We start from the raw sequence: 26558 nt of genomic DNA, 5'->3' as shown, positions 1-26558 counted from the left end.
TCTTGGCAAATACTGGAGGGAAGAAGATAGTCCATATCATCAAGGTCACCAAGCGCGGCTGCAAGCTGGCTGAAATTTAGCAATTGGAAGTCAATGACTTATGGGATCTCACATCGAGGATTCTATGTTGGGAGTGCTCGGTCGCCAAAGAGTCGGATGTGGTTGGGGGTTCCTGTATTGTCGAGGGGGTATTTTGTTGATAGCTAGAGAAGGATTAGCACAGACCGTCCTGGGGCGTATAAGCATAAATTAAATTGCACGACCTGCCTTTCCGACAAGTAAGTCTCTATGTACGGGAGGAGGTACTCCCATGGTAGGATTCGTTTTCCACGCACAGGCTGGATGGTTGTTTTCACGATCTGTTCTAGGATCGACTGCCTTTCTGGCGTTAGATCAGCTCCAGCAATCAAGTCAAAAATCTGCGTAACAAATTCATCGCCAGCGTTATCAGACTTCTTCTCGCTCATTTCTCCGAGGAATTGAGCCCACTCGTCAGCACTCTGCTCCCTGGTTTGCACCAGGCACAAATTGGCGCTCAGCAGACCTTCAAGTGGGAGTAGGAGATGGAGACTTAGAAGCCCAAATGTGTAGAGGTCAGCCTGTACCAGTTCCGCATGACTGAGATTCACCCTGGTGTTCTCAATCTCTGGTGGAGTCCAAGGGTCGCTTCTCGTAGGCAGGCGAGTTTGAGTTGCTGTTGTGCTCGAACCGAAATCTATCAGAATCGGTTCAATTTTGTTTGTTTCTGATGAATATATGAGAACATTGTCTGTCTTCAGATCCCCATGGGCGATGCCTGTACTTCTTCAGTCTGACACTTGCACGTTGGCTCGAATCACGCGCTTACCGCAAGAATGAAGCACAAAGATCGCTTCCGCGACTCCAGCGAACAGACTCATTCTAGCCTCGTCAGTGAGGAATTCACTGTGATCACGCCGCAGGACAGTGGTGAGGTCTCCATGATTGACTTTGGAAGTTACAACCAGGGGCCAAACTCCGCGTTCTGAGGGTGGCCCAGGCGGAGCAGCGAATGCTATCCCTAGGAGATCAATGATATGGGGATTGGCTTTGATGGGTCCATGTTGAAGTATAGTAACCTCAGTAATCAGTGCAGACCAGTCTTGATCAATTTCTGTGTCCTGCAAGTTCCTGGACGGGATCCCTTCTTTGAACGCTAAATTGGTGGATAGGTCGGCGGTAGACTGTTTGACAACACCTGATAGACCGCGACCTAGGATCTCTGTCCCTTTATGAGGGAGAACTGGTAGGAGAGTGGTGTTGGTTCGCTGCAGCACGGTCATGAAGTCCACAAGGCTGGCGAAGCCAATCGGTTTCTGGGAAGACTCCACATCAGCCTTGCCAGTCCTTCTGGCGACACGCGTGATTCTTCTGGTTGGCATCTCTTTTCTGACAGCCCTTACATAGTTAGACAAAGTGGTTCTAAAACGAAGGCTACAAGCAGAGTCGTCTCGGTTACTTGTAGCAAGACAAGCCCAGATCTGCTTGCGTAATCAATCTATTGCAGGTTCTGTCCACGTGTAGTTCGCGGATTGGTTGCAATGCTCAACCAACATCATCAGATGCAGGGTTCACAAGACTGCCCAGAAAACCACTTTGCTCCCCTCCTTGCCTCCTCTCAGCCGCAAATCTCACATGCTCAGCCATCTTTACTACGCCTTGACATCAAAAGCAATATCTCGTCCCACCTGTGCCTGTGCCTGTGCTTCCTTCTTGCCAGCCTGATTGCAGTATTGATATCAATGCATTCCCTTCACGGTCGTGGTTGAGCTAAAGCACTCATAAGTCTGACCAAAGACAATATGTCCGTTCAACAAATCCTGCCTCAGCGCTATGTCGATAAAGCGAAACTGTTCAGATTCTGGAAGACTTCTGATGACTTTAAGGGGAAATCTTGTGGAATCACGGTCCGGTTTCTGAGGAACTTGGGACCTTCACACTGTGCTGACCATTGAGACTTCAGATCAAGCAAGGATCCTATATTGTCGAAGTTCCACGTTTGATGACAGATGTAAATAACGATCACGCCCACGGCGAGAATTCTGTTTTTTTTTTCTCTTCGTTTTCTCTCCTGGAAAAGCATCCTAACCTATTCTAGGCCGAGATTAAATCGGTTTACTACGACAAAGCGACCCTAGACGCAATGGAAGCAGATGCTGCCAGTTGACCGCTCCTGCTGCACCTCCTATCTGTCACCGTGACATGATGCTTGTTGGCTACTGCCTGGTGCTATGATCTGCTCGTACTAGGTTCTCAATCATAATGCGCTTGAACAGCTCGAGCGTCGTGATACTATCTATTAGGACAGGTGAAAAATAGCAAGATCTATAGGATTAAGGGATCTCAACAGCCTTGCTCATTTTACTGCAGTCGTCCCTAGAAGTAGTAATCGTGACAAGGCTGAGCAAGCCTCACTAGTCTCACCAGGCTCAGCCACAGCTTGTGCCAGCCTAGGCAGCAGTCGCTTAAATAAGCCCAACCCTTCTGGCAATCACAAGACAAACTTCTGTCTGTGTACAATCTGTTTCGCTAACGTATATGTCCATGGGCATCCGAGAGCTCACAAATCAGAATTTTTCCAGGCGCCCTCACATCTCGGCGGCGGTATGAGTTACACGACATCAGCGCAGAACAGCATTTACGAAGGTTGGGAAAGCTATCCTCTCAACCTTCATGACCGTTTTTCTGACTTCAACCTGGAATTATGTCACCGACTTTTAAGCAAAGAAGGGCAGAGACTGTTCGACCGGAGCCTTTTCTCTGTGCACCTCGAAAGCCTGAGCGTGAGTGATGGAGATGGCGAAATGAGGCGAATGACAGACCATATCACCACCGAGGCACGACTTGAAGCCACCTTTCGGGTGAAGAACCCAATATTCTATGTCCCTTGTTGGCGCTAATGATTTGATAGAAACATCTAGACGCCCCAGGGGATCACTTCATGTGTGTCGACCCTGTTATAGTCGTTTAAGTGGCTCCTTACCTGAAACTTGTACTGATCATCGCTCGGTTTCTGCTCCGATAGATATCTACATCAGACCCACAGCTGGTCGCCGTTCGAAATCTCTGAGAGCGGTTTCCGGAAGATGGCAACGGCTCTGAATCTTTGCCCATCCTTTTTAGACATACTTCATACCTTTGGCCAACCCGCTGCTGGACACGACAAAGAGCCGTTCATAGGTGGGTACCAGAGCTGGTCTCGCGTGGTAGACCAAGGCCACCGTTCTCAAAGGCAAATTTCGCGTGAGTCCGCGTTAGCTAACAACACGATATGAATTGACGACTCCTTAGAGCTTTCCTATCACGTCAATCACGCCGTAAAGACCGGAAGAGGTGGCTGGCCTTGGTCCATCCGCAAAGTGGGGGTCTTCCAAACACACGATCATGGAATAGGATCGTCTACATGGATCATCCTTCAGCCAACCTCAGCAATGAGAAGACCACCGCTTGAATATTCAAAGATGCCTCTTTGTAGGCAGTTCGTGATGCACAACTATATTCTGCGCTCTACATTGCAGTCTTGGCAGGCATACCTCCAAGACTTAGATGCACAGGTACGCGCAGAGGTAGGTCGGCACGCGCATTCTAAGGCTGGGCGTGTAGAGAATTTGACAGGTCTGTCTGCAGAGCCGAGAAGCACGACTCGATATGTCCATTGACATTCCCGGCGGAAAACCGCACTTTCACCTCACCTTTTCGAAAGTTCAAGATCTGCGGTATGTGCAGGAGCTGATCCGCGATGTAGCTCTGGTCCTCATCTCCCAAACAAAGATTCTGAGGGGACTCCGAGCGCTTATCGACCAGTTGGCTTTGACCTCGCGCATGCATTGCGAGAGACAGCATCTAAGATATCTGAGCCGGGAGCTGGATGCATGTGAGTCCCAAGCCTCTCTGAAGCGTGCTTGGGCGACAGACATGCTGGAACGTTCCCAACAGGCTGCAGACATGGTAAGTACACTGGTCACCTCAAAACCTCTACTGGCATTGTGTACCTCTAAACGACCCATGACAGATCACCTGCCTCCTTAATGCAGCATACACTCAAGCACTGATTTCGAACAATGTGCATATGGGCAAACTCGCAGAGTCCTCGCAGCATGACAGCAAACTGGCACTGGGAATTAGCAGAGCCATGAAACAGGATTCGTCCATGATGAAATTTCTCGCCATGCTTGCTGTCATCTACGTGCCAGCAACCTTCGTGGCGGTAGGTAGCTCCAAAGATCCCCTTCATCCGCTGGTATCTTCGAGGGTCGAGATAGGCTGACAAGGACATGGAGACGACAGACCATTTTCAGTACAGGCTTCGTCAATGCCACCCTGGGCACCGTTGATGCCCCTGATCAACATCGTATTTTTGTGCAAGCTGGAATTTACACAGCCACGTCAGTCATACTCACCTGCGCCACTCTGCTGATTCCCTGCTTGTTGAGGGCGGGATTTCGGGCGTGAGACAAGCTGCAAAGAGGGCTGCATTACTGAATGTTCACAAGCTTTTCCTGATACATGCTTGCCTGTACTACGCCGACTTCTGAAAATCTCGACTTGACAGTCATTAGCACTCGAGGACAGGTGAGCTTCTTCTATGAGCATTTCCCACTCGGCTCAACGCAGGAAGGTGGTGGCGGTGCAGCTTAAAGTACTGGGCTCTTCGTATAGCGGGGTGGAGGATGTTGGTTGAGGGACAATTCCGGTCGGTAGAGATTCAAGTGATTGCGGACTCTTATTCCCCGGGTTAGTAGGCTTTTTCTGCTCAAAGTCTGCATTATTCCATGGATGGAGCGATTGCAGCTGCGACCGGACCGTTGTTCTGGTTCTGTCCAAGAGTATGGCATAGTAAGAGCCGCGTCTGAAAATCTGCCCGGGCAGAATGTTCATAAGTGGGTATTGCCACGACTAGCCCGATACACAATACAATATGAGTGGCCTTCGCTAAGAAGAAGTCTTGGTTGCAAGTGGCAGACGTCATTCGTCGATACCCAACTGTCCGTTCTTGTCTCCATGACCTCTAGAATCTCTCTTCTCTCCTCACTTGTACCACACCAGTCAATCCGCGCATCCAAAGGTCACCTCGCAAAATGGTGCCAGACGACTCAGGTGCTCCTTTGGCTCAGAACGTCGAATTGTATGAATCAATTCTAAATGAAATCCGGCTACCTCTAACCCAGGTACTCAACGACGCTCTCTCGGCCCATCAAGCAGGTGGTAGAGTACCCCTGCTCCGGCTGGAGGCATGGCTCGACAATTCGAGCACCGAGAACCGGCAAAATGAGGCCGGGAGGGTGACTCTGGTAAGACAGGATCCGCCTCAGGGTCGTGTTTGTGTTGACCAGCAGCTCTAGGCGACGATTGAGCTCGCATCGACTCCCGCCAGGGACGGCAGTACTGATATTATGGAAGAGGATACCAGCAGAGACTGCGACTGCAGCGAAGAGGAAACCCGTGCTCTAGATTCCGTCTCTAACGATGACTTCTGTCAACCCGATGCTCGTCCAGTCAAGCGGCGGAAGATGGTTGGATGCCTGAGGCTAGCACGTTCTGCGCCAATCACTCGCGCCGTGTCCCCTGAGAAGGAGCCAAGTTGCCGACGCCTGACAAGTGATGCTCGCCATTTTCCCAAGCGGAATCCCCCAAAGAATCTTCGCAAGCCTGAAATCTCACCTTTCGAACGCCTCATTATCGGTATCTGGGAGCAGATTCACGGGCATTTTGAGATGAAACCGTCTGACCTGGTACGTTGATGCAAACAGGAACTGGCCGAACATTCCGCTCCATCTCTTGCTACCCTACCCATGGTCCTTGTGAACTAATCATGTACAGGTCGATCTATGTACCCAGATAAATCAGTTACGGGCCGCAGTATCCAATGGAGCCCTTCAGCAAGGAGTGCTGCCGTCCTTCATTCCTGGAAAGGGCGCTTTCCAAGGTATGAATCATTACTGTCGGCAAATCACGCAAGCAAGTCGTTGCAGCAGGTCACTCGAAGTCATTGTCCAAGCACGATGGATCCAATGTTACGACGAGCACGTTCAAAAGATGGCGGCAGAAGATCCCGACCTTTCTCTTACCAAGGCTCGCATGATTGCACTTGCGGAGGCAAGTAAAGATTTCGGCTGGTCGTCAAAGGAGTTGCGTAACAAAATGTGAGTAAAAGAGCCAACGGTTGGGTTCCCAACATGAAGTTTTCAGCATTTGCTCCTCCAGATGCTTGCTCCAGTGTCGCTGACTTTCAGTCTGGAAGGGCGATCTGGCGGGGTTACGAAATCATACGAGATGCTGGAGGCTGGCCGTGCCTGGTATTCGCAGGCATGGGCCTCTATCGCTTCTGCAAATACAAGCTCGGATTTTCACCAACAAACATGACTGCTCTGAAACGCCTTCGTACTCGATTCGAGGTTGCGGCGGACACCATTCATCCAGAGTGGCGTCAGCTGTTGTCCGTTATTGGGGAGCCGACCACTCGCGTCTACAAAGGGCACCCTTGCGACTGGGTCGTAAGTCGAAATGGCCCGCCAGTGCCGTTGGCTGACACTTACTCTCAATGGACCTCCGACTTCTCCTTTGAACACTTGCAAGAGTGCGTTATTGACGAGCAGGCTTGGGGTCCAATGGACCCTCGGGCGGAGAACAATCACAACACCCATCAGACATTGCCGCGACGGCTTCTGTGTGAACGGTGCGGATCGCCCCAATCGAATGATCCTGGAATCAACGAATGCCACTGCTTCCCCGGCATGTTTGGAAGCGGTCCGCGCAAACCTTATCCGGTGCAGGTCTTTCGCACGGAAAATGGGAGGAACAATGGTCTTCTGGCCTGCTGCGTAAGTCTACCATTCTTCATTCGAACCAATGTCTTGTTCTGGGAAGTTGATAGACTGCCATCCCCGTTTGGCTTTTCTCGCCGGGACCAACAAACGTCATCCTCCCTGCTGAAGAACATCTCCTCGCTAACAGTGTCTCACAGCCTTTTGAGCGAGGCGTCGCCGTCGGCGAATTTGTCGGCCTCGTCACCAGAGGCCTCCGAGATATCGATGTCATGCAGAGTTTCGGACCAGCGGGCATATATCAGATCTGGCAGGGGCGACAGGGCAATTACACCCGCTTCATCAATCATTCATGCCAGCCTAATTCCCAGTACGAGCGGTTCATGTGGCTTGGTGTCCAGCGTATCGTACTCGTGTCCAAAGGCATTTCTGCGGGTGAAGAGATCACGGTCGATTATTCGAATGAGTACTGGAATCACTTAAACAAAGATTGTTTATGTGGTGAAAGTGGCTGTCGTTTTAAGAGGAGAAGTAATGGGGCATGAAGAGAAAACTGAGAATTCCGATATCAAGTCCACAGAGAAAACGGCGGACTGACGACAATGGAGCACTGAAACCTTTGTTCCGGTCTTGACATGAATATGGGCAACAGAAGGAGCACTGCTTTTCAGGCCAGTTCAACCGTATTCTCACCGGGCCCTGTTGTCCTGACCTGGTTCGCTGGTCGAATGGTCACCGCTTGTAAGCGGATCACCACCAGCCAAGTGTGACACAGGCTCAGCGCTGCCATTCTCATCCTGCCTTCGTTTGGTTTCTTGGACGACACCACTCTCTTCTGACTCATCACTGGCCGAGAGGTGCAGTCCCAATTTCACGATGGGAATAGTGAGGCCATGGACAATCTGCACTTTGTCAGAACATTGCTTGCAGTCACGAAGGGATGGCCACTCACAATACTGCAGACAACCAGGAACCAGATGACGACTGTCATGGTCTCCCTGAGTCTCACAGCGTCCTCCCTGGGATTGCCGTTCCGATCCAATACCTGATCGCGGAGATATTCCTGACTGATTGACAAATAGAAGATAGCACCGACGCCAATTGGGCCGAAAAACCCAACGGTGGTGGCTTGTCGCCATCGCTCGGTCTGGTGGATGCGCTTGTGTAGGAGCAGAAGTACCGGTGGGCGACGAAGCAAGAGAACGAGAATGCCCAAAGGAATGAGGCGATATATCGGAATCAGGTCGTTGTGCGCGAAGCTATACCATGGACATACAGCACCGAACCAGATGAAGATGGTGACGTTAAGGATCATGTCGATGCTCGGTTGCAGGGAATCATCCTTTGTCTCGACTCGGAACCAATCATCCCAAGTGAAGACATTGCCGGCGGCGAAACAGGCCAAGACATCGTCGCTTCCAACGAGGCCGTCGGTTCCGATGATGAACAACTAAGCATCGTCAGCAGCTAATCTTTCGCAATTGGGCTGGACACTCACAGCCAAGGCGAGTGCGAAGATCAGAAAACTCTCCCTGTCAACCCAGTCTCTGTCTTCTGCCCAGTGCAGGAGTCTTTTGGCGATCCAACCACACATCGCCCCGTAGGCGCAGCTGACAAGGACCTCATAAGCCCATGTTTCATAGAACCACATGCCGATAGCCTTGCCTGCGGTATGCCCATATGCTCCCTGCCCAACGTAGGTGATCAGGTACAGTGGCAAAAACAGGAAGGGATAGCCCAAGCCGTCATTGGCGCCAGATTCGGCGATGATGAGATCCTGGAGCGGCCGTGGGATGTGCTTGTCAGCAAACTTGCCTCTGACAATGGTCGCTGACAACACCGGGTCTGTAGGTGTCACGCACGCCCCAATGGCGAGGGAGTACAGGAAGGTGATGTTTGGTACAAGCGCCCAGACGAGCAGGCTTGTGAATATCCACATCAACGTCATTCCCGGACCCAAGAGGTAGGCCAAGCTTTTCCATTCCGTCTTTAGATATTTCGGAGGCAGTTGGATGCCGGCGATGACCAGTTGAACACCCAAGACCAGTCGGCAGAAATTGCGGTTGATGTTTTCTAGGTTGACCTCATCGTCCAGAGCGTAATCGAGAGGCCGGATCCAATTCGCAGCAGGCCCAAAGAGTACTCCGACACCTAGAGATAACACTGCAGAAATGAGGTAAGACCTTGGTTATTGACGGACAAGTATGACATACGTGCTTCTGACAAGTAGAATTTCTCCTTCAGGAGGTATGATACCAAGCCATAGAGAGCGGTGAATCCTCCGGCAACCGCGCAGATGATGTTATAATTGCTGAGGTCTAACGTAGGCATTTCTTGGCTGGAATGGTAATTGTTCGGCTTGACAGGTCGCAGTCTCCAGGATTTGGATAGCTCAGCAAGACAGACTCCCGTATGAAACAGACACGGAGTACAAGAAGATCACGGCAATGTAGTAGCAATGAGCTCGAAAATGTAGGCACCTCCTCGTACATCTGCAACGAGGAAATAATCGTCACCAACAAAAGAAGGCGAGACAAGAGGTCTTGATCGCGTCTTGATGATCTTGGCGTACTGTAGCCAAGCGATGCTTCGGATTTCGTGAACAGGCAAAGCCTCAGCATTCTTCGGACTCTTGGTCCATTTGTTGAAGGGAACTGCCATGGCGCGAGTACGCCTTGGGGTTGCGTCCCGCGATGTCCGAATGCCAAGTGTGTATGGAAGAGTCACAATTGAAAACGACAGGTGCATACTTGACCTCGGTGGCTCCGACATAGGCAATTGACGTAGTCATGCCCACATCAAGATGAGGCGCTCACGGGTGGTCGGAACATTGCCAAGGTATTCGTAGTACCAGAGTCTGCCCAGAGGATCCCCAAGTCGACTTGGCAGCCGGACGCTGGCAGGGCTCTTCGTCCGTGGGATCTGCATGCGACATGAGATGGGCACGTTTCCGAAGCCGTAGCTGGGATTTATAAGCGTTGCCTGCAAGGCCCGATCATTTGAGCAGTTCACTTGTCAAGAAGGAGGTTTGGAATGTGAGCGAAAACGAAAGTGCTCAAGGTAGATAAGTGAAATGCTGACTCGCTGCTTTAATCAAAAGTTCTTGGCAAGTTCTTCACGTTTGCTTGCCGTGTGCTGCCCTTACATCATCGTCACCATCAAATCGGAGTAGAAAATGCCAATCAAGTCATGTTAGTCGGTTAGGAGCGTACCCTCATCATCTAAATTCGCTTCTTGAGAGTGCTGGGAAGTGGTTGTGAGCACGAAGATGAGAGCTCAATCCACGCAACGCTCGCCGGAGCAGATCAAGGAAGATCTAGAGAAAGAGTTTTTGTCACCACCAACCACTTTCAATCCTGAGTGGTTGAACAAATTGCAGCAAAGATGGGACTATCAAACCCCGGACTATACCGACCTTTGCCAGATGGCTCCAACACAGACACGAACAGTCACCCGCTTCACGCGTGAGGGTCTTGAAGGCAGAGTGACAGGCTACAAACAGGTTACCGTGCCCGCCTCAAGTGCCACAGCAAAGAACTCTACTTCACTTCTTCGACGACCAGCAAACCGAGCCGACTTTGTCCGGGGTGCTGCAGGCTACTTCCCTTTTGCTCCTGGTGGTTTAGATGGAGTGGATGCTATCCAGGCCTACGAGGACAAGACTATGCTCGACGAGGAAAATCGCACGGTAAGGAAGAAATCTGGTGGACTCGACCGCATCATCAACTTTGGTGGCGAAAACGGCTTGCTCGAGATTCCACCAGGATTCACGAGAGGCATGAAATTTGCGGACCGGAAGACCAGCCAATCTCGAGAAGATGTCGAAGACGTTGAGGAGACCTTGGAAGAAGACGAAGGTGATGCTATCACCCCTCAAGACCGACAGATGAATGGAGAGGCAACCCCGCCCCTGACCAATGGTACATCGGAGAGTGAGGAGGAAGATGAAGACACCGACCTGAACGACCTGTTGCCGGTGGAATTCCCTTCACTCGAGCCGCACAGCGAACTGATGTCTGCATCCACAAAGAAGTCAGGAAGAGAATGGGCTCATGTGGTCGATATAAACAAGGAGATTCCAAACTTCCACGAGTTGGTCCCGGATATGGCTCGGACATGGCCCTTTGAATTGGACATTTTTCAGAAAGAGGCTGTTTATCATCTTGAGAATGGCGACTCGGTTTTCGTGGCGGCACATACATCAGCAGGCAAGACGGTGGTTGCCGAGTATGCTATCGCACTGGCTGCCAAACATATGACCAAGGCAATCTACACCTCTCCCATCAAGGCACTCTCCAACCAGAAGTTCCGCGATTTCAAAACCGTCTTTGAAGATGTCGGCATATTGACTGGTGATGTCCAGATCAATCCTGAGGCTAGTTGCCTCATCATGACTACAGAGATCCTCAGAAGCATGCTTTATCGAGGAGCAGACCTCATTCGAGATGTAGAGTTTGTCATTTTCGACGAAGTACACTATGTCAATGACCTTGAGCGGGGTGTGGTTTGGGAAGAAGTCATCATCATGTTGCCTGAGCATGTCACACTCATCCTCCTTTCGGCTACTGTTCCCAATACCTATGAATTCGCTTCTTGGGTCGGCAGAACCAAGAAGAAGAACATTTACGTCATCTCGACACCCAAAAGACCTGTTCCACTAGAACACTATCTCTGGGCTGGGAAGGAAATGCACAAGATTGTCGACTCCGAGAAGCGGTTCCTCCAGAAGGGTTGGAAAGCTGCAAATGATATCTTGTCGGGTCTTGACAAGGTCAAAGAGCAGAAAGCTGTTGAGGCACAAGCACCGTCACGAGGGGGTGCTCCGCAGCGAGGCGGTCGAGGTCAACAACAGCGTGGTGGACCACAACGTGGTGGGTCCAACCAACGTGGCGGCCAAAATCAGCGTGGTGGCGCTCAGCAACGAGGACAAGTTGCCAATCGTGGGCACGGCAATATTGCACGTACAGGTCGTGGTGGCGGTAGGACATCTGCTGCTCAGGATAGAAATATTTGGGTTCACCTTGTCCAGCATTTGCGCAAAGAGAATCTTCTCCCTGCTTGTATCTTTGTCTTCTCGAAGAAGAGATGCGAGGAGAATGCAGATTCTCTGTCAAACCAAGACTTCTGCACGGCGACGGAGAAGAGTGCTATTCACATGACCATTGAGAAGTCCATTGCGAGATTGAAGCCGGAAGATCGAATGCTGCCGCAAATCAGACGGTTGCGAGAAATGCTTGGCCGCGGTGTTGCTGTGCATCATGGTGGTTTGCTACCCATCGTCAAGGAGATTGTAGAGATATTGTTTGCGAAGACTCTCGTGAAAGTCCTGTTCGCTACCGAGACTTTTGCTATGGGCTTGAACCTCCCCACACGAACCGTGGTCTTCTCAGGCTACCGGAAGCACGACGGCCGTGATTTCCGAAATTTGCTGCCTGGGGAGTACACCCAGATGGCCGGACGTGCTGGTCGAAGAGGTCTCGATACTGTGGGTACAGTCATCATCGTTTGTCCGGGCAAGTCGGAAGCTCCCCCTGCTGGGGAATTGACTCAAATGATTACTGGACCGGCCACCAAACTTCGCAGTCAATTCAGGTTGCATTACAACATGATACTGAACTTAATGCGAGTTGAGGCGCTGAAAATCGAAGAAATGATCAAACGCAGCTTCTCGGAAAACGCGACCCAGGCTCTACTACCACAGCACGAGAAGCAAGTGGCCCTATCCCAGGCGAATTTGGACAAGATCAAGCGTGAACCCTGCGATATCTGTGATGTTGATTTGGAAGCGTGTCACGCAGCAGCTATGAAGTACGAACAGCTGACGAAAGAACTTCACATTAATCTATTGTCGTCTCCGGTTGGTCGTCGTCTCTGGCAAGCCCGCAGATTGATAGTCTACAAAAAGGTGAGAGGCAGCGCTTTCCTTCTGACTCCATGCTAACGTACTCAGGATGGCATCCGCAAGGTTGGCGTCATGCTCGAAGATGGGCCCCGAGGCGGACCACTACCCCATCTCAACGTGCTGGAGATATCCGACATCGACCCGCAACGATCAACAAGCGATCTACTACCATACCTTCCCTGTTTCCGCATAATGTTCACCCGTCTACCGGACAAGCCTGCTCGAGTAAGGCATGGAATTACCCAGGTGTTGTTGGACGACGTGCAATGCGTTACCCAGACGCTGGTCAAGGTTAGAGGCCCTCAATGGTACATTAAAGTTAGGAAAGGTAATACTTACACATTCTCATCAACAGGTCGATTTGCGGTCGTTACTAAGCTCACAACTAGTTCAAAAGCAGTTTGCCGAAGAAGATTTTGTCAACATCTATTCGTCGTGGATATCACCGGCGTGGGACGAGCAAGCCTGGGACAGAGTGCATGATCTGCATGTTCGAGAACTACTAGCGGAGAGGAGAAAAGTGGGAGACATCGTGCAGCATGCGAAGTGCCTTCAGTGTCCGAATTTTGTGAAGCATTACGGCATGCAGCATGACGAATGGCTAATCAAGGAGAATATTCAAGCATTGAAGATGCTCATGTCTGATCAGAATCTGGCTCTGCTGCCGGATTACCAGCAGCGGACTGAAGTCCTGAAGGATCTGGGCTTCATTGACGAAGAGTCTCGCGTCCTGTTGAAAGGAAAAGTGGCCTGCGAGATCCACTCGGCTGATGAATTGGTGCTCACCGAACTTATCCTGGAGAATGTGTTGGCACAGTAAGTAACAGCGCCGCCGACTAGGGACTATGACTAATGATCGTTCAGGTTCGAGCCGGAGGAGATCGTTGCTCTGTTGTCTGCATTCGTCTTCCAGGAGAAGACGGACAGTGAGCCTCAACTCAGCGAGAATCTCAAGCGTGGCAAAGAAGCAATCATTGAAATCGCGGAAAAGGTCAACAAATATCAGATCTTGCATCAAGTCATTCTGTCGTCGGACGATGCCAATGATTTTGAATCCCGACCGAGATTTGGGCTTGTGGAGGTCGTCTACGAGTGGGCAAGAGGAATGTCGTTCAACCGTATTACCGACCTCACCGATGTCATGGAGGGGACGATTGTGAGAGTCGTCACAAGACTCGATGAGACTTGTAGAGAAGTGATGAGTGCGGCAAGACTTATCGGAGACCCTGGACTGTACCAGAAGATGGATAAGGCAAGAGAGCTGATTCGCAGAGACGTGGTGTTTACGGCGAGTTTGTACATGTGAGGTCGTGCTGGGCCAGCAATTACCTAGGCAAGGTTGGAGGCTTCTGTATGATGTATCTAGGACAAGCTTGCCTTTGTAGCTGTGTCAGGACCTCGATGGCGACAACATGTCTGAGCAGAGCAGATCAACATTGACAGGACTACCAATTCGCAACGTGACTGTCTCAAAATCTCGTTTACTACGTATTCTAGGAGTCGACATTGACATTGACATCGACATCGTATTCCCCCACTTTTGGCCCAGCCAACTGTTTGTTACTAACTTACAGCATTCGTTCGCGAGAGAAAGATACCACCACATTCACATTCTGTGCGAGGAATAGTACTCGTACCGCCCTTCACGGACGACGCGGCCATATGAGATCCGAAACATTACTAGCAGCAACGATGACCTCTCCGAATCTTGTAACATCCGAGGATCTCCTCGTCTGCAACACCTGCGGCGCACAATATGACGTCGACGAGAGCGTGGGCAAGGACAGTTGTAGAATCTGCGATGTACGTTTCTGCCTTTGCCTTTGCTTTTGCTTCTGCTTCTGCTTCTGCTTCTACCGTTTTGATGTGCCATTCTGTTGTCTTGCCTGTCTTGCCTCCCTTGCTTCTATGATGAACGATGCATGATGCCTGACACATCGGGTCATTGCCTGTCATGGGGTTTGTGTGCATACGGCCGTGTCTTCGTTACCGTCAATCCATCCCTGTCCGTGTTTCTGTCCCAACAAGTCCCCTGTACTACTACGTAGAGACGCTGCCTGTCTAACCTACCTGAACGTTAGGACCCTCGACAATTCATCCCCCCGGGAGGCCAGTCGTTCACCACCCTAGGCAGACTCAGGGCCGACGGCAAGCACACGAACGTCTTTGAGCAGTGCGAGCACAATCACTCGGTCATCGAGATCCACACGGAGCCAAAGGTAGGTAAATACTAAGTACACCTCCAGTGAACGTACCCGAACTAGACACCCCAGCTTCTCTCTCACATACTCACCCACTCTGCCTCGGCGACACTCACCTCCCACCCAAACCAAACCGCAACCCGCGATTGTCGTGCTTCCGGCACACCACGTAAGAGAAATCTTATCATGCTAATTCGACCCCAATGTACCGAACAGTTCGGCATAGGACAAGGGGCGCGTCTGATCCGCACACCGCACGGCAATGTCCTTTGGGACTTGATCGCGTATCTGGACCAGGAGACCGTCGACAAGGTACGAGACGAGAGGGCACGAATGGTCCAGTCCGGGAACATAACAACATATACTGACCAGGGGCTATGACGACTCAAAAAGATCACCGAATTAGGCGGGTTGAAATTCATCATCATTTCTCATCCTCATTTCTACACGTGAGTTTAAGCCCATCACCTCCCCTAATTGCCGCAAGGTAGTAGTCACTTTCCAGCCTCCCCTCTTTCTGCCGCGGCTGGAAACCTCTACCTCGTGTTTCAACATCACGGGCGTGGCTAATACCACAGGACATAAAGAACGTGGGCAGACTGGTCGGCAACATTCAATTGTCCAGTGTACATGACCGAAGTCGACTCAGTCTGGGCCAATCGACGAGACTCGCCCACCGCAACGCTCAAGCTCCTTAACGAACCGACAACCGAACTCCTACCCGGTCTCACCGCAGTGATATGCGGCGGCCACTTCCCCGGCAGCATGGTCCTGCATTCCGCGCCACCAAATACACCGATCCCAACGCTGTTTGTTGCGGATACCATTTTCGCTGTGGCGTCGGGACATAACCCCGACCCGGGCAAGCGGAAGGATACGATAGCGTACCAATTTCTCTGGAGTATTCCGAATTACATTCCCTTGCCGCCAGATACGGTGATGCAGATCTGGAAAGCGTTGAAGCCGTTTGAGTTCAAAGCCACGTATGGCGTGTTCGCCAAGATGGCCAATGTTTGTGAGTATCGTCGCTTGCGTTGTCGATTTGGATGTCGAGCTTGAGCTTGAGCATGATGCTGACCTGATGCTGACCTGATGCCCGAGTTTAGTTGAGAGACCTGGTCAGACGTTAAGTTTGAAGGGGAGAGTCCTGCAGAGTGCCAAAATTGCCGTGAGGGCCATGGGGTATTCAGAGCATGCCATTTTTGCGGAGGAATTGTAGCTCCAAGTGATCATCCAGCAGGGACAGCACTACAGCTATGGGCCAACGATGGTGATTGCTGAGTTGGAGCACTGTCGTCTAGTCTCGTTGATCCTACTTCGTAGGGTAGGTCGTAAATGCCACCTCAGACCAAGAGGACTGCGTTCAGACATCCATCTCGACTCGGGTCGTTCGTAACCTGGGCGTATTTACCCCAGACGACTTTTCCCCCGGTCGTCACAAGACCGAGTTCGGAGACATTGACTTCGACGACGGTACCCTTGGTCAAGACTCCCAGTTGCGTGTACAGCGGGTTCTGTGGGTTCTTCTTCACACTGATGATGGGGAGCTGGACGGTCACGCCCAACTCGGGATGCGTCACGTTCGCCTTCTTGTATCGAAGACCCATCGGCCTGATGAAGCGTTCGTACTTGACAGGCCGTCTTGTGAAGTCGGGCCCGACGAATGTAGGCTGTGTGATCATTCTCTTCCAGCTCTTCTTGGCCGTCTTCTTGCCCGTCTTGACCACCGAGAACATCTCTTGCTCGCTGATCCCCTTCACCTTCGGGAGCGGCACGGAGAACTTGGCCGCCTTTTCGTTTCGCTTGTTCTTGATCGCACTGGAGAGCGCCTTTGCATTGTTCGCTTGTGACCGGTCGAGCAGGTAGTTGGGCAGAGGCGTGGAGGACGGCTCGCTAGGTGCGGCGGATTTGACGTCTCGTTCCTCCTGGGCCTTGATGGCCTTCTTCATCTGGATCTTTTCGGCATGGCGTTGTTTCTGGTGAAGCTTGGCTCGTAGACCACGCAGATTTTGTGCTTTTTCGGACAGTGCGTGTCCTTCTCTGGCTTGTCTCTTTCGTACTCTCTCGTCATGGTCGAGACGTTTGCCATGCAATTTTTGAAACCGTTCAATGTATTCGTTCTGAGGCATGGTGGCTTCGTCTTCTGCCGCCGATTCAACCGATTCACACGGAGCTTGTTGTCGTCTGAAGACAGGAATGAGGCAGGGACGGTTTGTCTGTTACTGAGGATGAGAAGACTATAGGTATACCCGTACGGAATACCTGGTACGGAGGAAAAGTTTCGCCCTCGACCGCCATAAAAATTCTGGATCACGTGGAGACTAGTGCGGATTCAGTCAAGTCTCCTTTGCTTTATCTTTATCTCCGTCACTCTCTGTCTTTTCATTGTCTGACGAGGATCAGGCTCGCAGGATGGCACAGCAGGCGCCGATTGCACCGACACAGCATGCTGATGCTGATGCTGATGCTGATGAGAATGCGGAACCAATTGTCATTCGAGGGCCTTTACGGGAGTACAAGGACCCGGCACCTGCCTCGCTGGTAAGTTACTCCCATTAAGACCGACGCTAACCTCGACTCGTATAAGAAACTGAAACTGGCAAGCTGGCGAATCATCCTCCAACGGGGTTGGCCATGCCTCTCCCTTATGCTAGCTGATCTATGCCGCTCACATCATACTGTGCAGGGAGAGCCTGTCATGGCATTGGGAGGCAGATACAAAGGGATATAAACCTCTTCGGCTGCTCTCTGCAGGCCATCCTCCATCAATCTCACAGACTCGCTCTTCGCAATAATCAAGTACTAGTAGCCATACTTCAGCATTCCTCCATTCTCCCTCTGACATACAATCCATCACAATACCAACACCTCAAGCACGTCGAACATGACAACCCACCAAGCCGCTATCATCCCCTCCAAAGGGCAACCCTTCATCATTGAATCTCGCCCCACCCCTCAACCCGGACCCAACGAGGTCGTCATCTCCGTTGCCGCCATCGCCATGAACCCAGTCGATTACTTCCAACGCGACATGGGCTTTTTCATTGCCAACTACCCGGCCATAATTGGGTCTGACGTTGCTGGCACCATCGAGGCTGTCGGCTCTTCCGTGTCCGCACCGTTCAAGAAGGGCGTCCGCGTCCTCGCCTTCGCATCTAGCTTCTACCACCAGGGGGAACCGAACGTCAACGACTACGCCGGCTTCCAAGCCAAGGTTCTGGTCCCTGTGGAGTATGTGGCCGTCATCCCAGACACCTTGAGCTTCGTCGACGCTGCCACCGTTCCCATGGCTGTTGGCGTCGCCTGGAATGGCTGGATAATCATCGGTCTCGGTTTCTCCACGCATTTCAGCCCCTCGGACAAAAAGGGCGTCGTCGTCTGGGGTGCAGCGTCCAGCATGGGTGTCTCCGCCGTCCAGACCGCCAAATCACTCGGCTTCACTGTGTACGTGACGGCCAGCTCCAAGAACTTCGAGTACCTCAAGTCTCTTGGTGCGACAAAGTGTTTTGATTACAAAGACCCCGAAGTCGTCTCGAAACTGATCGACGCCGCCAAAGCAGACGGTATCAGCTTGAACACAATCTTCCGCGCCGCCGGCGACCGTGGAGGCTCAGATGTACAGGCTCAGTTGGACATCGTGAGTGCCTTTGGTGGTGGGTCGATTGCATCGGCAGTAGGCCCATTGACCGCCGACACACCGCAGGCCGAGGGCGTAGATATCAAGTTTATCGTGGCCCCGTCGGATCCAGAGGACCGGGCCAAGCAGATGACGCAAATTTTCCACGAGTGGTTGACACCGAGACTGGCGAGTGGGGAGTTTGTTCCTGGACCAAAGGCTAGGGTTGTTGGCTCGGGATTGGGAGATCTTAACAAGGCGCTTGATATCCTGAAAGGTGGTGTGAGTGCGGAAAAGCTGGTCGTTGAGCTTTAAACGGAGATACTTAGGAATCTTCAGCGTGCAGAGGCGTACGTGGTTGGTTGTCCGAGATTCGAAAAGTAGACGAAGACGGACGGATGATGGACTGAAGTCAAGTGGAAGGGAGGAGATGTTGCAAGATCAATAGGCTCTGTACTTTTCCAAGTCAAAATCTGCTCCACCCCCAAATATGGTGCGTAGTGCTGAGATGACCCAGATATCATCGCGTATCTGGCTCAATAAAGCCTACACGGGTTCCGTCCCTGTACTCGGTCTCCTTGACTGCTCTGTACCTTGCCAAGCAGCTGCGAAAGTACGAGAACATGGGGAAGTGGGAGAAGCAAAGATCCGGGGAGTCAATGGCGACTCGGACCGTGCTGAGTTTTGTTTTACCGATCCAACTTTCCAACGGAGGGTACTCGGCCTCAGTTGTCCTCGGCACGAGGCCGCGACCATTCGGCAAACCAATTCGACTGAGCAGTGGATGCCGCTTGTCGAGGTATCCGAGAAAGGCAAACGTCGAAACGGATGGACACAAGTGGAACGAAAGAACTTGCAAGGTTGTGGTACTCGAATTGTCGTGGCCATCGGCACAATGTTGCTCCTCAGCACCAGGTTCCAGTAGAGAATCCAGCCAGTTGAACTTTTCGGGCGTCTCTAGCCATAGGAATGTACAATTTTCGATTGCTAGATGCGTCAACTTTGCATGTCGTGTTGACTCGATACTTTTGCTGCTGTAGTAGCCGCCCAACCAGTCCAGGAATTCATTGTCGGCACCGAGACAATTACGAAGGGTCAATTCTCTCAAGCCAGGATTGTTCTTGATCCATCTTCGTAGCTGCGCGCAAGTGATGCCGGCTCGGTCGAGGGTAAGTCTCTCCAATGTTTTCAGTTTCAGGTTTGATTCGTGCTTCTCGCCCATGCCTGCCAGGGCGTTCCAGACAGGGCTTCCACGGAGCAACAGGGGTGACTCCCATTGACCTGCTGGTAGGCAAGTATCGTGAACGTACGGGTGGCTGAAGTTCAAATGGAGATGCCGAAGATGGGGGAATCGAGTGGCAAGCAGTTCTGTCAGAGGGGTTGATTTGATATCGTACATGTGCAGAGTCAATGACTGTAGATTGACAAGGCTTGATGAGGAGAGGGCGGAACAGGCCAGAGCATTTTGTAACTGCATGAGTTCCTCTCGGTACTGTTTAGGCAAAGGATCCTCCCGCCAATGTCTCCTGCTGGTCATAGTGGGTACAGGAAGATACGAAGTGATGATGATTTGATTACGCCCGAGCGAGTCCTGACCTGTAAAGGCGCAAGCGTAGTCGAGGTCATCGACATCGGTAGTGCTAAGAAAAGCCAGGATCCCATGGACGCGCCTGGGCAGTACGGCGAGTTGCAGTTTTTGTAGGGCTAGAATCGATCTTGAGTAGTGCTTCTTAGAAGTTCTGGCAAATCTTAGAAGGCTGCTGATGGGCAGATATGCTAGGATCTGGTGTAGGATTTCTGGTGGGAGCGTGGAGAGATTTCCTGGTGACTTTTTCGTAACCAGCGACATGGTTGATCAGGCCGAGGTCGGATAAGAGGAGAGTCTGTGTCCAGTTGTTGATAGGAAAGTCGGGATGAGATATCGAGACCTTTAAGGTACTCAATTCAGTGGGATCGCAGAGACATCCTGGAATAGGGTCATAAATATTGACGAAACCCAGAAGGAAATAGAAAAATAATCCTAGTCTTGACGTCCGCCTGCAGGAGTCATGAAATGGCTATCCGATCCAAACAGAAGTCTTTCCATACAGTCGGGATTGGTGTTAACCAAACACATCTTGTAGCACAGAAGGAGGGGTGTAGGGAGTTGCCTAGGTCAGGCACGAAGTGGTTGTCACTTGCAGGCGAACCAAAGAAAAATAAGTGTCAGCATTGAGCTACCAGTTTTGAGGTGGAAGTTACACCCCGAAATGGGCGTGGTGTGGAATTGTAAGCCCAGTGAGCCAGCCTCGCTAGGTACTGCTGGGGCATCATGCATGAAATGATGATGGTGATATGCGTGAAGACGACAGCCCGCAGAACATGAACAAAGGCTGGCCCAGAGTTCGCAGTACTTTGTGCTTCATCCAGCGATATCACAGGTTTTGGTTCAGACCAGCCATACATAGAGGAATGCTAACTTAGAAACGGAGAAAGATTGCATCTGCACGAGGAATGGTCGTCACCTGGGACCTGCCATCCACGACCTCTCTGATGCATTAAGGATAATTATCATGCACTCATCGTCACAAGGACAGATCTCTACCGATGGGAGTAAAGCTTTCCCTGCTCGTTCCTACCACGTCTCCTGCTCGAATCTATCACAAACCGAGCCAAATATCCTCTTCCTTGGGCTCCTGTTGGTATTGGTACAGAGCCTCTCGGTCTGTGCCTTGTAACACTATCTTGCTCTCCTCATCTCGTTTGAGCGACGCCTCTCCAGCCTCGCTTCTGCGGAGGACAGCTTCCGCACAGTCCTCAGCCACGATCTTCAAGCGCCTCTTTCTCAAGTCAATCATTCTCGCCCAATGCGCTCGCCATGCTTTCTGTATCGTGACAGCAGCTCTCACAGCTTTCGAGGGCGCCAGCAGCCTTGAGCACAGGAACGCGAGAGCTGCTAGGACGAAGTCGCGGTCAAAAATGTGCATGTGATTCGAGTCAGTCTGCGAGGCCGAGAAAAGAGTCGAGAATTGTTCGCTGCACCCCAGCCCTCTCAGTCGGTCACACAGGGACTGGGCTTTCTCGACCTGGCCCCGGTTGCTGATATATCCTTCATATTCGTCCACGATAGCCTCGAACACTTTACCGTCTGCAAAGCTGGTCGTCAAGTTGTTCACTACAAGTCCTTTCCTGCTAGCAACAGCTTGGGCCCAAGACTTCAGCATCAACTTGTACCGCGCTGGATCGTCTTCGTCTCCGTCTTCGAGAATGTCGAAAAAGTCATTGTCGTGATTTGCACTCAGCCGACAAAGTCTCTTTATCTCCCGCTCAACGTCAGCCCACTCCAGCAGCCCACTCAAGCCCCATTTGCTAGTCAGTCCCCAAAGTAGCTTGACGGTCTTTTCACGAAAACCGTCCACGATATCCTCGGGACGGACATCATGCACTAGGCCGCCCATTCCTTTGACCCCTTGCAGTGCGGTGAGTGCAATCTGGACATTGTATAGTTTGGTTGCCCTACCTAGGCAGGGGAATTTGAGGTGTTGAGACAGAGGCCAATTATTTTGTCCCTCGGTCAATGAAAGCAATTCTCCAGTTGGCAAGAGAACAGTGGTCGTCGAGTCGGGGTCATTTGCATGATCCAGTAGCTGTGATGCAGACGGATAAAGGAGCAACTCCACTAATCTCGTCAGCCGTACACCATCACGCAGATCAACCGCCAGGTTGTTGATGTTGTACGCGTATTCCTCCAGGGGATACTGTGCGTGTGAGACGTTGTAGCCGACATGACTCAAGGCACGAACAGGATCTCCGGCGCTTGGGTTCAAGAGCTGGAAAAGAGCTTTGACGACATCGACAGAAGACTTATATGGTGAAGAAGCTTGAAACAGGCAGGAGCTGACAACCTGTGGTGATGAAATCTTAGTCGCATCAAGTAGTGAGATAACCATCAAGCTGCGAAGGACTGTCCGCTGATATGACCAGGAGTCGCGATCCATGGAAGCGTTATCTGGGCGCCCGTCCTCATTCCGGATGAGTAAGGCCTCTATGAATCGTTGCAAAGCACGGCGGATAGCGGCGTCTTCCTTGTCGAGGCTTCTCCTCGTTGGAGAAGATACTCTTGTGGGTATGCTGCACTGTCTCGCAAACACAACCTCAACTGCAGCCCGAAGGGAACGAAGGTCATATGTTTCGAGCCACAAATCGGTAAAGGCTTTCCGCTTGCCCAAGTCGTTGCTCAACTGTTTGGCTCCTTTGAGGACATCCTGCGGTATACTCAGTGCACCATACAACAAAGCTCCCTGCAATCTCTTATGCAGCATTGCATGATCGGTGCTACCGTAGATCTCCAGCAATCGAATCCTGAACATGCCATCGTCGGCGTGACAAGACGTCGGAGACGACGACGCAAAAAGATTGTTGACAAGCTGAGTGATGGCGATTTCCTGATGATTCAGCCAACTATCCTCGTACATTGAGGTAGAAGCGAGGTCTTCGGCGAGCACCGGATACGCCTCGATGAGTGGCTCTGATCTGAGGTTGGGAATGATGAAGCGACTTGGAACCGAAGCCTTTCTGGCGACAGCCTTGTCCTGAAGCTGTGGTGGAGGAGGTGCTGTTTTGATAGGCACCGGCTGACTCGTCCTAACGCGAGCACCAGAATTCCATCCTGGCTTCGCACCGACTCGAGTTGCCTTCTTGTCCACCACCCTTCCCATCGAACTGGCAGTTTGCCCGTATAACCTCGATATTGACGGTTCCAGCTCGTGCTTCATATGGTCCCTCGCTGGAGGACAACTTATCGTTTGACGCTTCGCTTTTACAGCGTGCTTCTCGGCCTTCGAGCCTGTAAAAGAGGCATGTGCAGCGTGTTCGGCATGTCCAGGCGGCACATTCTCCTTGCCGCCGCCCTGTCCCTGCCGATCCTCAACGATAGCAGTTTCCTGGAGGTTTCTCGAGGAGAGCTGAAGTGGACCGCCACGCTTCGGCGACAAAGTAATCATCGATCGTCGTCCGGTCCTCTTCTTGGCCATCTGCGCGGCGATGCCCGTGATCTCCGTCTCGGCTCGGTGTGCGTCTGGGCTGACACTGGCATTGAGGTTCTTGATAGGACTGAAGATGCCCATGTACATGCTTGGCATCGTGGTATCCTCGGTCGGTATGTATATCGTGCCACGTCGCGCCGGTTTTAGCACCCTGGTGGAAGTCATATTCAGATTGGTGGTGACATCTTCGGGCAGGCTCGGTAGAGGCAGTTTTCCTCTCGTATCCTCATGCTTGATGATAGGTCTTCGTGGTGCTTGTGTGAGTCTACTGAATGGTTTGGACGGAGCGGCCGTCACATGGCTTTGTTCTGCAATAGCAGGTGCAAATGATACCCTCGCATTGACGTTGTGTCGTTGAGGCGTGTGTGATATAACGCTCCGTCTTGCCGGCTGGCCTAATAATGCTTTCTGCTTCCCGCCAGCAATTTCGGCGTCTTCGTAAATTGCGAAATCTACCGCATGGGTAGGTTTTCGAGCTGCATTGGGTAATCGACGCGGTTTGGTATTTTTCAATGTTGAGAAAGCTGAGGTGAATTCGATGTTCTGGGTTGTATCGTCTTCGGTAGAGCTGATGGTGGAATCCTCCACTCTCGATGGCGGGACGGGGCACGGTGTTCCTGAGAGGGATTGCAACATGCTGTCAACCTCGATCGAGCATTCTTTCTATTGTCGCTGGAAGTCTATGAGGTTGTTCTGGTGTTAAAGTGGCCTGGACGCGGTACAGACGCGTCGCTGAGATAAAATGTCGACAAAGGTGGTTGCTAGGGGCAACATCAACCCCTCGACCAGAAACCATCTTGCCTAGACTTTCGTGTAGCAAGCGTCAAACAAGGGACGACGATGAAGATACGAGAGAGAATTCACGGCAGCAAGAAAATCTCTAGTCTGAGCACCTAGTCTCTTCCGCCCTACTAAAGGCAATGTATCAATTCGAAAACACAATGAACCTCGACGCCGACGCTATGGTATGCCCTATGTTCCTGCTGAAAATGCCAACCCCAAAGACTTAGCCCTCTTAATCTTGTCTAATGTTACAACTCATCTCTGCTGGGAAAATGGATATCCCATGATCGAGGAGGGACCGGCAATCCCAGCCAGTAATTCCACACTCGATTCAACTCCATAACGGCAATGGCGAACAGTTTGAACGGCATATCGACCCAGCTTCTGAGCACCATCTTGTACGCACGCCAGACGAGATCGAGCTCAGTCCAAAATGCTTCTGATATTGACTGACCACGTCGTGGGTCCTGGTTGGGGTGGTAGGGGTCTTCGTCGAGGTCAAATAAATCTTCTTGATCATCGGCTTCTGCCACTTTCGGAGACTCGGACCCGTCTTTAGCGGGAATGCTATCATCGGACGGAGGCAATGGGCCTTGGACGTCCAGCACACTGTAATCGCCCGTATTGACAGCTCGTCTGAATTTCTGGATTGCGTCCAAACTGTGGCTGACTCGGCCAAGGGTGTTCACCAAAGCAACAAGCTCGGTGCGCCGGAGGTGAGGATTCTCACCGTTCTTGTTCTCGTCAAATTCGAACAAGATCTTCAAGGCAGCACCGTAGCCCGCAGTCTGCACTTTACCCCAGAGCCTGCACTTGTCGCAGCCCACACAATCCATCAATCTCGACACATTGCGGAATTTGTTCCTGAAGTCCTCCTTGAGATCGAACACGGCCGGGTCCTGAAACATGACAGACTCGTCAAACGTATGCGGTCCAGCTGCAGCCTTGCTTGCCAAAGTCAGGGCCTTCTGCTTGGTCTCGAAATCGATCTCCGGGTCACCCGAACAAAACGTGTACGACTCTAGATGCTTCCGGATTTTAGCGATTGCCCTCGTCAGAATAGCATAGTTGAAATACACATTCGATATCCGTTCAGGGTAATTATGCAGCCGTTCTTTGTAACACTCGACATTGTGACCCCACTGGCCGGTCGTTTGGTTGAAGAACTCCCAGCACAAATGCGTGGAAATTGAAGCGTGCATACCACTGACGATACGGTAGAAGGCACGCTGCTCGAGACATTCATCATCCAGCGGATACAAGTCATCCCCGTTGTCCACGTGATGGCGTCCATACTCTTGAAAGACATTCTTCAAATTCTGGGCAGCCTGTAGAGGCTTGGAGTTCCGCGAGGCAGGACGAAGTGACTTTGCAGAAAAGCAATTCTCCTTGTATATTGCGTCCCAGACCTGTCGAGCACCCATGCCGGAATAGCCTGTATATCGTTCTGTGTTATTAACCAAACTGACATAGTCTCCCTTTCCGGTCGAGCCTTCATCTTCTGGCACACAGTAGTCTCTGTCGTCGCATTCGTCGTCATCTTCCAGGACACAACTTTCATCCACGTTCTCCCCCAGTTGGTATTGTAAGGGTCTGTTTTTTGGCCTTTCTCTCTGTTGGGCTCGGCCCGGGTGCTTCGCGTGAGCGCCCTCGAGCTTACTTAGTTCTTCCGCGCGCCAGATCAGTGGTATGTCGCTTTCATCTTCAATGGTATCTACCGCACATGCGCGGTTGCCACATATAGAATTCTCATCGGTCCAAAAGGGGCAGACTTTGTTGTACAGGTTTAGTCTATAGTAGGCAAAGAAGTCGGTCTTTTGGGTCAGGTCTTCGAGCGAAGGGTATAGTTCGGCATTGAGCCTTTCGAGATCGGAATAGGAAGTGCATGCGTCTGTAACGATCGAGTTCGGGTCTATGACACACTGGGATTCTGCGCGGACGCAGTGAGGGCGCAGGAAGAGGTAGAGGGCGAGGAAGAACTGCGAGGCGTTTTGAAGACGCATAACGGCGGTATTGTCAGCTTCACATGTGGTGAATGAGGAAGATAAGGAGAAAGAAGCGTAGCATGTACAAAAAGAATGGAAAGGAGCACAAAACTCGAAGAATGAAGTAAGATGGAAAAGAAACACTGGAACCAGAACCAGAACAAGAACAAGAACAGGCTGGCCACAAAGAGCATTTCGCCGCCTCCATATTATTAAACATCACAAATTCATCTCCGCAGCAAAACGGGAACAGGAACAGTACTAC

At 51.4% G+C, this 26558-nt stretch overlaps 12 protein-coding genes across 12 annotated transcripts; 5 read left to right on the top strand and 7 right to left on the bottom strand.

The window, feature by feature from the left end:
- Positions 1-203: 203 nt before the first annotated feature.
- On the bottom strand, positions 204-1400 carry PV05_03843 (uncharacterized protein; the record flags this gene model as incomplete). Its single annotated transcript, XM_013464520.1, has 2 exons — positions 204-796; positions 848-1400. 2 exons carry the CDS (start codon positions 1398-1400, stop codon positions 204-206), a joined length of 1146 nt encoding a protein of 381 aa, XP_013319974.1.
- Positions 1401-3666: 2266 nt separating this feature from the next.
- PV05_03842 (uncharacterized protein) lies at positions 3667-4470 on the top strand (the record flags this gene model as incomplete). The annotated part of the gene is made up of 3 exons (XM_013464519.1): positions 3667-3966; positions 4031-4225; positions 4306-4470. 3 exons carry the CDS (start codon positions 3667-3669, stop codon positions 4468-4470), a joined length of 660 nt encoding a protein of 219 aa, XP_013319973.1.
- Positions 4471-5047: 577 nt separating this feature from the next.
- On the top strand, positions 5048-8959 carry PV05_03841 (uncharacterized protein). The gene is made up of 6 exons (XM_013464518.1): positions 5048-5309; positions 5361-5750; positions 5839-6161; positions 6260-6839; positions 6983-8745; positions 8860-8959. The coding sequence occupies exons 1-5, from the start codon at positions 5097-5099 to the stop codon at positions 7325-7327; spliced, it is 1851 nt and encodes a 616-aa protein (XP_013319972.1). The 5' UTR covers positions 5048-5096; the 3' UTR covers positions 7328-8745; positions 8860-8959.
- PV05_03840 (uncharacterized protein) lies at positions 7472-9113 on the bottom strand (the record flags this gene model as incomplete). Its single annotated transcript, XM_013464517.1, has 4 exons — positions 7472-7684; positions 7735-8232; positions 8281-8945; positions 8996-9113. 4 exons carry the CDS (start codon positions 9111-9113, stop codon positions 7472-7474), a joined length of 1494 nt encoding a protein of 497 aa, XP_013319971.1.
- A 108-nt stretch (positions 9114-9221) lies between these two features.
- PV05_03839 (uncharacterized protein) lies at positions 9222-9443 on the bottom strand (the record flags this gene model as incomplete). The annotated part of the gene is made up of 1 exon (XM_013464516.1): positions 9222-9443. One exon carries the CDS (start codon positions 9441-9443, stop codon positions 9222-9224), a length of 222 nt encoding a protein of 73 aa, XP_013319970.1.
- Positions 9444-9954: 511 nt separating this feature from the next.
- Positions 9955-14147, top strand: PV05_03838 (uncharacterized protein). The gene is made up of 4 exons (XM_013464515.1): positions 9955-12687; positions 12733-12975; positions 13040-13500; positions 13549-14147. Exons 1-4 carry the CDS (start codon positions 10051-10053, stop codon positions 13988-13990), a joined length of 3783 nt encoding a protein of 1260 aa, XP_013319969.1. The 5' UTR covers positions 9955-10050; the 3' UTR covers positions 13991-14147.
- A 163-nt stretch (positions 14148-14310) lies between these two features.
- PV05_03837 (uncharacterized protein) lies at positions 14311-16253 on the top strand. Its single transcript, XM_013464514.1, has 6 exons — positions 14311-14487; positions 14766-14903; positions 15102-15197; positions 15279-15334; positions 15473-15900; positions 15992-16253. The coding sequence occupies exons 1-6, from the start codon at positions 14347-14349 to the stop codon at positions 16102-16104; spliced, it is 972 nt and encodes a 323-aa protein (XP_013319968.1). The 5' UTR covers positions 14311-14346; the 3' UTR covers positions 16105-16253.
- On the bottom strand, positions 15291-17137 carry PV05_03836 (ribosome biogenesis protein NSA2). Its single transcript, XM_013464513.1, has one exon. The coding sequence runs from the start codon at positions 17012-17014 to the stop codon at positions 16229-16231; it is 786 nt and encodes a 261-aa protein (XP_013319967.1). The 5' UTR covers positions 17015-17137; the 3' UTR covers positions 15291-16228.
- Positions 17138-17423: 286 nt separating this feature from the next.
- On the bottom strand, positions 17424-20674 carry PV05_03834 (uncharacterized protein). The gene has a single exon (XM_013464511.1). It carries the CDS (start codon positions 20348-20350, stop codon positions 19022-19024), a length of 1329 nt encoding a protein of 442 aa, XP_013319965.1. The 5' UTR covers positions 20351-20674; the 3' UTR covers positions 17424-19021.
- On the top strand, positions 17770-18843 carry PV05_03835 (uncharacterized protein; the record flags this gene model as incomplete). The annotated part of the gene is made up of 1 exon (XM_013464512.1): positions 17770-18843. The coding sequence occupies one exon, from the start codon at positions 17770-17772 to the stop codon at positions 18814-18816; it is 1047 nt and encodes a 348-aa protein (XP_013319966.1). The 3' UTR covers positions 18817-18843.
- A 346-nt stretch (positions 20675-21020) lies between the features above and the next one.
- On the bottom strand, positions 21021-24210 carry PV05_03833 (uncharacterized protein). Its single transcript, XM_013464510.1, has one exon. It carries the CDS (start codon positions 24159-24161, stop codon positions 21141-21143), a length of 3021 nt encoding a protein of 1006 aa, XP_013319964.1. The 5' UTR covers positions 24162-24210; the 3' UTR covers positions 21021-21140.
- A 192-nt stretch (positions 24211-24402) lies between these two features.
- Positions 24403-26493, bottom strand: PV05_03832 (uncharacterized protein). Its single transcript, XM_013464509.1, has one exon. The coding sequence runs from the start codon at positions 26309-26311 to the stop codon at positions 24557-24559; it is 1755 nt and encodes a 584-aa protein (XP_013319963.1). The 5' UTR covers positions 26312-26493; the 3' UTR covers positions 24403-24556.
- Between the last annotated feature and the right edge of the window lie 65 nt (positions 26494-26558).

Source organism: Exophiala xenobiotica (assembly GCF_000835505.1).
Source record: "Exophiala xenobiotica strain CBS 118157 unplaced genomic scaffold supercont1.2, whole genome shotgun sequence".
NCBI classification, from domain to species: Eukaryota; Fungi; Ascomycota; class Eurotiomycetes; order Chaetothyriales; family Herpotrichiellaceae; genus Exophiala; species Exophiala xenobiotica.
This window is presented reverse-complemented; position numbering and strand designations above follow the sequence as displayed.

Excerpts from the sequence above, each read along its gene's own strand:
- PV05_03837 (XM_013464514.1), top strand. The coding sequence starts at position 14,347 with ATGAGATCCGAAACATTACTAGCAGCAACGATGACCTCTCCGAATCTT. Across the intron at positions 14,488-14,765 it reads ACAGTTGTAGAATCTGCGAT|GACCCTCGACAATTCATCCC; the intron begins GTACGTTTCTGC and ends CCTGAACGTTAG. Across the intron at positions 15,335-15,472 it reads TCTCATCCTCATTTCTACAC|AACGTGGGCAGACTGGTCGG; the intron begins GTGAGTTTAAGC and ends CAGGACATAAAG.
- PV05_03832 (XM_013464509.1), bottom strand. The coding sequence starts at position 26,311 with ATGCGTCTTCAAAACGCCTCGCAGTTCTTCCTCGCCCTCTACCTCTTC.
- PV05_03833 (XM_013464510.1), bottom strand. The coding sequence starts at position 24,161 with ATGTTGCAATCCCTCTCAGGAACACCGTGCCCCGTCCCGCCATCGAGA.
- PV05_03841 (XM_013464518.1), top strand. The coding sequence starts at position 5,097 with ATGGTGCCAGACGACTCAGGTGCTCCTTTGGCTCAGAACGTCGAATTG. Across the intron at positions 5,751-5,838 it reads AGATGAAACCGTCTGACCTG|GTCGATCTATGTACCCAGAT; the intron begins GTACGTTGATGC and ends AATCATGTACAG. Across the intron at positions 6,162-6,259 it reads AAGGAGTTGCGTAACAAAAT|GGCGATCTGGCGGGGTTACG; the intron begins GTGAGTAAAAGA and ends TCAGTCTGGAAG.
- PV05_03836 (XM_013464513.1), bottom strand. The coding sequence starts at position 17,014 with ATGCCTCAGAACGAATACATTGAACGGTTTCAAAAATTGCATGGCAAA.
- PV05_03838 (XM_013464515.1), top strand. The coding sequence starts at position 10,051 with ATGAGAGCTCAATCCACGCAACGCTCGCCGGAGCAGATCAAGGAAGAT. Across the intron at positions 12,688-12,732 it reads GATTGATAGTCTACAAAAAG|GATGGCATCCGCAAGGTTGG; the intron begins GTGAGAGGCAGC and ends TAACGTACTCAG. Across the intron at positions 12,976-13,039 it reads TTACCCAGACGCTGGTCAAG|GTCGATTTGCGGTCGTTACT; the intron begins GTTAGAGGCCCT and ends TCTCATCAACAG.
- PV05_03834 (XM_013464511.1), bottom strand. The coding sequence starts at position 20,350 with ATGTCGCTGGTTACGAAAAAGTCACCAGGAAATCTCTCCACGCTCCCA.